Genomic DNA, 10708 nt, shown 5'->3' on the forward strand with positions numbered 1-10708 from the left:
GCAAAAAGACTTGGGTTGAAGCTCCTACCAGAAGGAGGCAGTATGAAAGCGGTGAATTCAGTTGCCAAACCGATCCACGGCGTTGCCAAGAAAGTAACAATGAAGCTGGGAGATTGGAGCGGACAGGTGGACTTTACCGTTGCGCCAATGGACGACTTCAGCTTGGTGCTTGGCATGGACTTCTTACACTTTAGTAAGGCAGTCCCGATGCCGCATCTTAGATCTATTCTGGTGCCCGGGCAGCAACCATGTCTTCTCCGAACCTGCGATCCGGGAAAAGGGCCGAAAGGGCCCCTCCTTTCAGCAATGCAATTGGAAAAGGGGTTGAAGAGGAACGAGCCCACGTTCCTAGCAACACTTTCCACGAAGGAAGATGAAGCAAGTGGAGACTTTCCGCCTGCAGTTGCCGAGCTACTATCAGAGTTCCAGGATCTCCTCCCGAAAGACCTACCAAAAGTTCTCCCACCTAGAAGGACAGTGGACCATGAGATTGAGCTGATTCCAGGGGCGAAACCCCCAGCACGAAGCCCTTATCGCATGGCTCCCCCAGAATTGGCTGAACTCCGGAAACAATTGGAGGACTTGCTTGAGGCAGGCTTCATCCGCCCATCAAAGGCTCCTTATGGGGCTCCTGTGCTTTTTCAGAAGAAACAAGATGGAAGTCTTCGATTGTGTATCGACTACCGAGCATTAAATAAGGTTACGGTGCGCAATCACTACCCTATCCCTTTGGTGGCGGATTTGTTCGATCAGTTAGGGGATGCAGTGTACTTTACAAAGCTAGACTTGAAGTCTGGCTATCACCAAGTTCGTATCGCCGAAGGAGATGAACCAAAAACTGCTTGTGTGACGAGATACGGGGCATACGAATGGCTAGTCATGCCCTTCGGCTTGACGAATGCACCTGCTACGTTCTGTACTCTGATGAACCAAGTATTTCGAGAGTACTCAGACAAGTTTGTGGTTGTGTACCTCGATGACATCGTTGTCTACAGCAAGACTTTGGAGGAGCATCTCGAGCACCTAAGATTGGTCTTCGAGAAGCTGAGAGAACATCACCTTTTTGTGAAACGAGAAAAGTGTGCCTTTGCGCAGGAAGAAGTCGGATTTCTTGGACACTTTGTGGGGAAGGGTCGATTGAGGATGGACCCAAAGAAGATATGTGCTGTTCGCGATTGGCGGGATCCCAAGAACCCCTCTGAGCTGCGATCCTTTCTAGGACTGGCGAACTATTATAGAAGATTCATTAAGGGATACTCAGAGATCGCAAGTCCCCTCACCGACCTATTGAGGAAAGATTGTCGTTGGGAATGGTCAGGGCCCCAGAAGGAAGCTTTCCAGAAGTTGAAAGAAGCAATGGTGAAGGAGCCGGTCCTTGCCCTCCCAGACATCACCAAACCATTCGTGGTCGAGACGGATGCTTCGGATTTTGCTTTAGGAGGAGTGCTCCTCCAAGAAGGACATCCTATTGCATTCGAAAGTAGGAAGCTGAATAATGCGGAGAGAAGGTATGCGGCACAAGAAAAGGAGCTACTAGCCATTGTGCACTGCCTAAGAGGATGGAGGCACTACTTGTTGGGGTCAAAGTTTACCGTCCGCACAGACAACACCGCGGCGAGTCACTTTCTCACCCAACCCAAGCTGACAGGAAAACAAGCTCGGTGGCAGGAGGACTTAGCTGAGTTCGACGTGGAGTTCACCTATAGAACGGGATCCAGCAATAGAGTTGCCGATGCCCTGAGTAGGCGGGCCGATCTTTCTGCGATGTACAAGTTAGCGCCAATGACTGCAAGCAGCATTGCCACATCCGTTAGAGATCAAGTTCGTGCTTATCTCCCAGATGATCCGATGACAAAAACCATAACAAGGATGATTGAAGAAGGGAAGACTAGACGCTTTTGGTTGGAAGATGGCCTCATCTTCACCAAAGGTACAAAGCTGTTCATCCCCAAAGCAGGGGGATTGAGGAAAATGTTGTTGAAGGAATGCCATGATACGCTGTGGGCGGGACATCCAGGCTGGCAGAGAACCCTCAGTCTACTCGCGATGGGGTACTACTGGCCAGGAATGAAGGAAGATGTGACGAGCTACACCAAAACCTGCCTTGTGTGCCAGCAAGACAAGGTTGACAGACAGAAGCCCGGGGGCCTCCTTGAACCTCTTCCGGTACCAACTCGACCGTGGGAGAGTTTGTCGATGGACTTCATTAGTGGCCTCCCGAAGGTTGACCAGTTCTCTTCTATCATGGTGGTGATAGACAGGTTCTCAAAATACGCAACGTTTGTACCCTTGCAGAAGGCTTGTGGAGCAGAAGAAACGGCATCGCTCTTCTTTAAGCATATTGTGAAGTACTGGGGATTGCCAAAGAGCATAGTAAGCGACAGGGATACCAGATTCACGAGCATATTCTGGTCTGAGCTATTCCAAATGATGGGGTCTGACCTCAACATGTCGTCAAGCCACCACCCTCAATCTGATGGGCAGACAGAGAGATTCAATGGGCTTCTCGAGGAATACTTACGTCACTTTGTGAGCGTCAACCAGAAAGATTGGGTGAGACTTTTGGACGTCGCACAACTTTGCTTCAACGCTCAAAGGAGTTCTTCTTCCAACAAAAGCCCCTTTGAGTTGGTCATGGGTCAACAACCTCTCCTCCCGCACACAGTGGCTGACTGGGAGGGCGGTAGGAGTGCTCAGGCTCGAGATTTTACAAGAGAGTGGAAGCAAAACACCGACATTGCGAAAGCCTACCTAGAGCGAGCATCGCGCCGGATGAAGAAATGGGCTGATCAAAACAGAAGGCCAGTTGATTTTGCTATTGGGGACATGGTGATGGTGAAGGTCTTACCAGAACAGCTGAAGTTTCTCAGAGGGAGAGATCGTCGCCTCATTCGGAAATATGAAGGCCCCATCCGCATCACTAAACGGATTGGGAAGAACGCATACAAGGTAGAATCGCCTGCATGGATGAGGATTCACCCCGTCTTCCACGTTAGTCGTCTAAAACCCTACCATCCAGATCCCGACGACAGCAACCGCAACGTCAGCTACCGCGCCAACATCAGAACCAGGACAAGAGCCACCCCTACAACAGAAGACTGAAGCTGCTAAGATCTTAGTGTAGATTTTGTAAGTCGACGAGGACGTCGACGACTTAAGTGGGGGAGGATGTTAGAATCCAACCTCTTTGTTATGTATTCTTCTTTACTTTCCTTGTATTTTCCTTACGTAATGTCTCTTTAGTCTTTCTTTTTATTTTTCTAGACCCTAGGGAGAATTATTGTGTTACTGTCATTTCAACGTTCACTTGTAATTCTCTACTTATGCAATATAAAGCTCTTTAGGGAGCGAATGATTATTCAATCAAAGCTCTCTACCCCGTTGTTATTGCTTTAAGACTTGTGTGTTGTTTAAGCCTTTATAGATATTGTGCTTGCCTTGTTTTAAAGCATCCCCCACCAAACCAAGAGACCCTAGAGACGTCCTCATTTTCGTCGGTTCCGCTTGTGCCCGCTTCGAAGTATCGGCCGTCACAAGCCCCGACTCCGCACTCGTTGTTCTCGTGTGCCCTCTTGAGACACCGTAGGTCCGTGTTGCTGTGTGCTCACGAACCTCCTTGCTTTAGGCTTGCGCCCTTGTCGCCAAAAGACGAGAGCGCGCCGCACGATCTGGTGTTGAATCACTCGGACCGTGACACTTAGGCTTCTGGCAATAGAACCAGCACACGTCCACGTGGTGTCCACAATGAGACATCTTAATGTTTCTAAGCGGGTTGTGTTAATGTTTCTAAGCGGGTTGTGTTAATGTTTCTAAGCGGGTTGTGTTAAGGGCAGCTAAGACTGCTTGAATTACTTGGTGCAGATATGGGATCATCAGGGAGGCTATTTTGTGAAAGTGAAAGGAGAAACGCGGGAAATGGGTAGGGTCAAAAGATTTGTAGTAGTTTGTTTGGATGACGGTGGTTGAGAAGCCTTTTGAATGAAGAATATTTGCTAGGTGGAACATTGGTGTAATATGGCCTTGATTGGTAGTACGATTAGGAATACCCTTACCCTTATCTTAATTTGCTGCTTCTTTCCTTCAGAATATTGGTTGATATTTAAGACATAAGTGAAAGGCTTCTCTACTTTTTTGTAGTGAGTATTGTAAATAGGATCATGCCTGTCTTTCTTACCAGGGCCAAATCAGGGTAACATGAAACCTTGGCAGCCCTGTCATTTTTGTGTTGTTACAGCATAAGGTATGTATCGTACTGCCTCGAAACTATGTCTATCTGAATTTATTGGAAAACAACCTTATGAAGGACTGAAGGATTCATGCATGTCTGCGGTGAGCATCATGCCATCACGCATTGCTGAACTTCACACAACACGGGATTTTGGGGCAACTACTCCATTGGTCTTTTGATCTGTTACCAAGAGTTTTCTGTATCTCAGCTTTCAACTTAACATGATCCTGTATTGGAGATTCCAAAGTGTAAGACAACTGAAAACTAGTCAACTCAAATTCTTGTTTAGAGATCAAGAGCTTAGCAGCGTGTCTAATGACCTTTTTGGAGAAAAGAGGGTGGCATAAGATGCAAGTAGTCGTTTTAAAAGAGGAAGGAAAATGGATTTTTCAATTCCTTTCTATTTCTACCTTGATATCATATCATAACAAGAATATATCTTTCATTCTTCAACTCCGTGTGAAGCACATTGTTTGTCTTAGAGATCAGATTTCTGAGTTTGAAAGATATTTTATTCATGCCTGAAGTAAACTTGACTGATGAAATCCCCCCCCCCCCCCCCCCCCCCCTCTTTTTCCGGGATCAAGAGCTAAAAAGTCAAAATACAAGCAATGTTCATCATCAGTTTGAAGTTCGGACTGACTCTAGGACCTGAACAGACAAATTTTTTGGGGTAATTTTTATTTAAAGTTTTCTTCTCAGACTATTTGATTAATGACAATATTTAATGCTACAAACCAAGTGAATCAAAATGATAGTAAAAGTTTGGTAAGCTTCTCTAAAGATGTGTATGAAGAACCACCTTCCTTGACACAGAAAGTTGCCTTCTCCTTTAAAGTTGTGATTCTGCTCTTCATCTCTCCACCATCTTCCAGCATTAGTTTTCTTATTGACCTTACTATTTCTTCTCTTTTTACCTTCTTTTCCATCTTCAATCCTATCTTCCAGCCGTCACTCACCAGCCTTGCATTCGTGTACTGGTCAGTATTGATAGGCTGGCAAAGCATTGGCACTCCTTCACAAATGCTCTCCAAAGTTGAGTTCCATCCATTGTGAGTCCAAAAACCTCCAACAGCTGGGTGGGATAAAACCTCTAATTGAGGTGCCCATGTGACAATATGTCCTCTTTCACCCACCATTTCAAGGTAGCCTTCTGGCCATGAGTCATAAGCTTTTGTGCCTTGGATCATTCCAGGGCGGACCACCCACAGGAAAGGCACCATGCTGTCGAGCAATCCCCAGGCTAGCTCAAGAAATTCAGTTCTGCTTATAGCTTCAACACTCCCAAAACTCACATACAGTACAGACTTGGGTGCTTGATTATTCAGCCAAGTGATGGAGGTTTGGTCTTGTGCCCAATAGTTGGTATCAGAAGTTGGTGAGTGTTTGTGTAAAGGACCTACAGGAAAGATGGGGATGGGAAGGATTTGGTGAACTTGAGCTATTGAAGAATCTTCAAGTTCCTCAAAGCTATTACATATAACACCTTGGGAAGTCTTAAATTCATGGACTACAGTTTCCAGTAGCTCATGTAGCAATGGTAAAGGAAGGTCCCTGACTTTCAAAGGAGGAAGCTCTGGCAGTGGTTCGTCTAATTTATGATCTGAAATGTAGGAGAAAATAAGAGAGAGGTCAAGAATTTTACGGAACAATAATAGCCGGAAGTTTTTATAACGTCAAGTAAAACAACTTCAACACATACACTTTCTTAATGAGTCATAAAGCAGCTATGCTATTACTTATCTATAAACGATATGGTTGTTTTTGTAAACACTGTTTTTTCATGTTTTTGATATGCATTGGAGTTAATTGCATTTATGCGTTGGGAATTAGGGTTTATTCTTGCATTTATGTAGACATTGCATATGTATATCAAATCCGAACATCATCTGCTTACTATGCTTTTGAACAATGAGTCTGACCCTAAGAAATTAATGAAATCTGGAGCTATTAGTGATTTTGTATATGTAGTGTGTCGATTACGTGTATATAAAATGGGAAAGCCATGTGTTTCTTCCTGGGACTTTGGTCTCAATCAGTAAATAATTTTACACTATAATAGACTGTGTGTGTACTGTTACACAGGTGGCGCGGCGTGTGCTGTACACATGCCTCACATATCTGCGTGTATATGATATGCTGCATGATATGTGTAGAGGCACATAAAATGCACACGGCGCCTGAAAATCCAATGAGTGTACAGTAGATATTCAGGCTTATGGACAAAAGCTCTTTTAACTTTCTATCCCAGTAAAATACTACCAGTTCGCCCTTATGGCTAGACATTTGCTCGTGAAGTAAAAGATATAAGGCAGAAGTTACCTTGGGGTGGGAGATAGCCTTTTTCTCGTAAAGAAGGCATGGAAAGATAAACCAGTAAAGACAACACACCGCCAGTCCTCAGCGCCATCCTAGGAAGGTTAAAGCTAGCAGCGATAGACCCTGCAAATTTCCATATAGGATCTGCTATCAAGGCAGCAATAGGCTCATTGTCCGCAGCAGCAGTAGTATCGCACAAAATTTGAGACAAACAATCCCGGAATGGTTCCGAGCAATTGTTCATAGCAGATGTGAATGCTAAAGGATCGGATGGAGGGGACTTAGAATATAACCCAAGCAAGCTACTGTAAAAGGAGTGGAAGGTGAAGTGTGGGAAATGGGTAGGATTTATAGGATTATGAACAGTCTGGATAATGGTGATGGAGAAGCCTTTGGAGTATAGGAGTGTTGCTAGATGTAGCATTGGATTTATATGGCCATGAAATGGTGCAGGAAACAGTAGCAATCTACGACCCAGCTTGCTCTGCTTCATTTCCTCTTCCATTGGAGTTTTTGTTTGATTTCTCTAGGTTTAAGCTCATGCATGTAAATGTGGTGGCTTTTGGTTTGAGTTATATGTGTGAATATTAAGGTGGAGTTATGTTGTTTTTTTTGGCAATTTTGCAATGAGTGGATGACGAGCTACGCATGACAATTCCATTTACTACATTGTTTTATTTCGTTTTTGGAATGAGTTGAAAACTTGAAATACTCTGTATTGGAATATTTCCCTTTTCTGTTTATTTTTAGAATGAGTTGGAAAATTGAAATACTCTCTATTGGAATAATTGAAATACTCTCTATTGGAATACTTCCCTTTTTAATTTATTTTTAGAATGAGTTAGAAACTTAAAACACTCTATTGGAATAACACCCCTGTTTTATTATTGTTTGTTGTCAAAAAAAAAAAAAAAAAAAAAAAAAAAAAAAAAAAACACACCTGTAAAAATATGAATAATGCAAAATTCCAACTGTTACAATTAAAAAAAAGCAGGAATTATGTGTTACCGAATCAAAACCATATTTCACATCTATCAATAACATTATAAAATGTAATAATAAAAAAATTATTTTGCTTTTTATTTTTTTTAATTACCAAACATATATCGATATATCATATATGTGACTGAGCATGTCAACTTACATAAATTCAATTTAAACACCACCCAATCTCAATTTCTTCTGGCCATCACAAGAATCAAAATCATCTACAATAACTTCTTTGCTTCTTTGAACAGATTTGTATCTATAATTCTTAGCCAACAATACAAAAATACACATATTCAATACAAAAATGACCATCAATAACCAGTAAAAATAATCAAGACGACTATGCTTTAAATCCTTCCCTATCCATTTACTTCCTCCATGCATAGTAGTCACACGATTCACAATGGTAATCAAAAAGCTTGTCATAAAGCTCCCAACACCGATAACACTTAGGTAAAGCGCCATTCCTAAACTCCTCATTGAGTCAGGAACTTGATCATAGAAGTATTCTTGCATTCCTACTAGGGAAAACCCATCCCCTATACCGAGGATCAAGAATTGGGGCACTAGCCAACACACGCTCATGATTTTCCCTTCTAGCGACGCTTTTAATCGTTCCCTCTCAACCAAGGCTGATGTCAACATTGCAACAATTAAGAAAGCCATACCAATACCAATTCTTGTAAGGATGTTGATGCCTCTCTCGTTGCCTGTGGCTCTCCTTAAGTATGGGAGTAAGACTTTGTCGTAAAAGGCGATTGTTGTAATCATCCCTAGGGCTATTAGGGTGGCCATAGAAGCTGCTGGGATTTCAAAGTGTTTGGAAATTTTCCTATCCATTGCACTTCCTTGTTTAATGAAGAATGTGGTGCCTTGTGCAACGCCGATGCCAAACACCAAGGAAGTTAACCATATGGGAACCATGGTTATTACGAGTTTTAATTCCTCCACTTGTGTCACGGTTGCTAGCCTCCATGGACTTCGTTTCTTCCATTGTACTTCATTACTTTCATGATTGTCTATTATAGCAGCTTTGTCAAAAAATCTGCATGTATACAAGTACCTTTTAAAATTCATTCCTAGTGAGGTTTCATCTCAAAATCAATTGGCAACGGTAAGAAGCTTAGCAACTCCACGATCATACAAAATTAGTTAGAGGTTTAGTAACATTTTACGTACCTGAGTCTGTTTGTATGACCTAATCGCTCGCTTTTGGGGTTCCCCGAATTGGGAGCTTCATCATACAACAAGGACGGATTTGATGGACAAACTAGATTTCTTTTGGCCACGGCAGCAACCAAGACTTGCAACAATGGGGTTAAGGGGCTACCAACCACGGCCTTATATCGATAAAAAGGCCTTCCAAGAACAAAAACCAAGACACTGGCTACCATAGTTATGGCTAGGATTAAAAACCCAAGACCCCAACTAACGTAGTCTTGTACATAAACAATCAAAGTCACCCCAGTGAAGAGGCCACTACAAAGAGCAATGTTCCACCAGTTGAAAAACGACATCTTTTGCTTCCTTTCTTCCGTATGGTTGTCATCAAATTGGTCCGCCCCAAAACTCTCTAAGCATGGCTTGTAACCTCCTGTTGCTAGGGCCACGAGGTAGGCTGCTATAAAGTAGACCACCTCATGGACCTTGTTAACATGCTCGCATGTAGTCGAGGTCGCACCACAAGGTTTAAAGCTTGGGACGTATTGGGACATGGTCCATACACCTAAACCCTGAATTTATAATTAATACATTAATTTGATGCACCACAAAATCCAATACTCCACTTATAGTGGTAAGTATTATTTATAATAATTGCCTTTTAAATTGATCTTAGACCGCGATTTCTTCTCCTACTAAACATTCAGTAAGAAATTGACATTATGTTTAATGCTTTAATTTGTTCCATTGCAATCAAATTGATTTTTTAGTAACTATTTAGCGAAATTATTGACCATTAGGTGATGATTTCTGCTTGATGAGATTGCTGATTTACTACATACTAATACTCCATGACAAAGTATGTGGAAAACTTGCAGAGAAAAGGAAGAAAATGACCAACAAAAAGATAGAACTAGAGAAAGGTCTGGTTACTTACCAACGCGTAGAGGATGGCAGAGAAAAGAATCATGAAATAGCGACCAGTATACGCATCTGCTAGAAACCCACCCAGCAATGGCATAACTGTGGCAACTCCTGACCATATATTCACACTGTTGGCTGCTGTTTCCAGGTCTTGGTGCATCACTTTTGTCATGTAAGTTATCATATTTGGTGCTATTCCGAAGTAACTCAGTCTCTCACTGAACTCGATTGCTGCATACATACATACATACATACATACATACATACATACATACATCAATTGTTACATCCAAGTGCATTTTTGCCAATTCATAATTTTAAAAATTGACAAAACTGATTACATGAGGATAAATATAACACCCTCCTAGGTTGGTGTAAGATAGATGTTCTTGGACTTTATATATTATGAAGTAGTACTGACTTACAATTAAGCTTTTAAAATTTTTACCTATGATGAAGAAGGCTGCTTTCCATGAGCCAGATGAAGCTCGACGAGGAATCCTTCCTTTGTAATCATATGATGAATCAAGAACTTGTGATTCGTCCAAATTTTCATTTGGGAATTCAAACTCACCTCTTTTTCTCTCATGTGTTTCATCATCTATTTCTGCCCTTATTCCCACCATCTTTTAATGCACAATTAAGTACTAATATTGGGTTTGATTGTTACTAAGAGTAGAAGATAACTTAATACATCAGCTAGGTATTAATAAGCCGACTGCACGTTTTCTAATACAAGGAGTATATTATATACTTTATACATCAATAACAGCAAGCAGCAATACCACCTTTGTTTCCCAATTGTTGTAATTTTGACACTGTCCGTATAGTTTTAATCTTACAGCCGGTACTACTCATTTATTATACTTTGACACTCCGTCTTTAAAATCCTAAGGGCCTGTTCTCTTCAGCTTAATTTCAGTTTAGTTTAGTTCAGTTCAGCTTAGCTCCAATAAGATAAGTTCAGTTCAATTCAGCTCGGTCAATCAGAACAGACCCTAACTCCAATGCTAGTTCTATTATAAAATCATTAAATTATAAGTAGAGTAGTCCACGACCTTACCACCAATAATAATACATTTCGTA

The 10708-nt window shown here is 41.9% G+C and overlaps 2 protein-coding genes across 2 annotated transcripts; both read right to left on the bottom strand.

The window, feature by feature from the left end:
* Window positions 1-4893: 4893 nt before the first annotated feature.
* LOC145556634 (UDP-glycosyltransferase 76F1-like) lies at window positions 4894-7331 on the bottom strand. Its single transcript, XM_081618287.1, has 2 exons — window positions 6551-7331; window positions 4894-5831 (listed from the first exon to the last, which is right to left on the bottom strand). The coding sequence occupies exons 1-2, from the start codon at window positions 7050-7052 to the stop codon at window positions 4975-4977; spliced, it is 1359 nt and encodes a 452-aa protein (XP_081474413.1). The 5' UTR covers window positions 7053-7331; the 3' UTR covers window positions 4894-4974.
* Window positions 7332-7702: 371 nt separating this feature from the next.
* LOC145555495 (protein NRT1/ PTR FAMILY 5.6-like) lies at window positions 7703-10248 on the bottom strand. The gene is made up of 4 exons (XM_081617232.1): window positions 10071-10248; window positions 9636-9853; window positions 8717-9270; window positions 7703-8582 (listed from the first exon to the last, which is right to left on the bottom strand). The coding sequence occupies exons 1-4, from the start codon at window positions 10246-10248 to the stop codon at window positions 7703-7705; spliced, it is 1830 nt and encodes a 609-aa protein (XP_081473358.1).
* Window positions 10249-10708: the final 460 nt, after the last annotated feature.

Source organism: Chenopodium album, chromosome 8 (genome assembly GCF_948465745.1).
Source record: "Chenopodium album chromosome 8, dcCheAlbu1.1, whole genome shotgun sequence".
Classification (NCBI taxonomy): Eukaryota; Viridiplantae; Streptophyta; class Magnoliopsida; order Caryophyllales; family Amaranthaceae; genus Chenopodium; species Chenopodium album.

Coding starts and splice junctions, on each gene's coding strand:
- LOC145556634 (XM_081618287.1), bottom strand. CDS start 7,052: ATGGAAGAGGAAATGAAGCAGAGCAAGCTGGGTCGTAGATTGCTACTG. Junction 5,832..6,550: donor AGGCTATCTCCCACCCCAAG/GTAACTTCTGCC, acceptor CCTACATTTCAG/ATCATAAATTAGACGAACCA.
- LOC145555495 (XM_081617232.1), bottom strand. CDS start 10,248: ATGGTGGGAATAAGGGCAGAAATAGATGATGAAACACATGAGAGAAAA. Junction 9,854..10,070: donor AGCAGCCTTCTTCATCATAG/GTAAAAATTTTA, acceptor GTATGTATGCAG/CAATCGAGTTCAGTGAGAGA. Junction 8,583..8,716: donor GGTCATACAAACAGACTCAG/GTACGTAAAATG, acceptor GTATACATGCAG/ATTTTTTGACAAAGCTGCTA.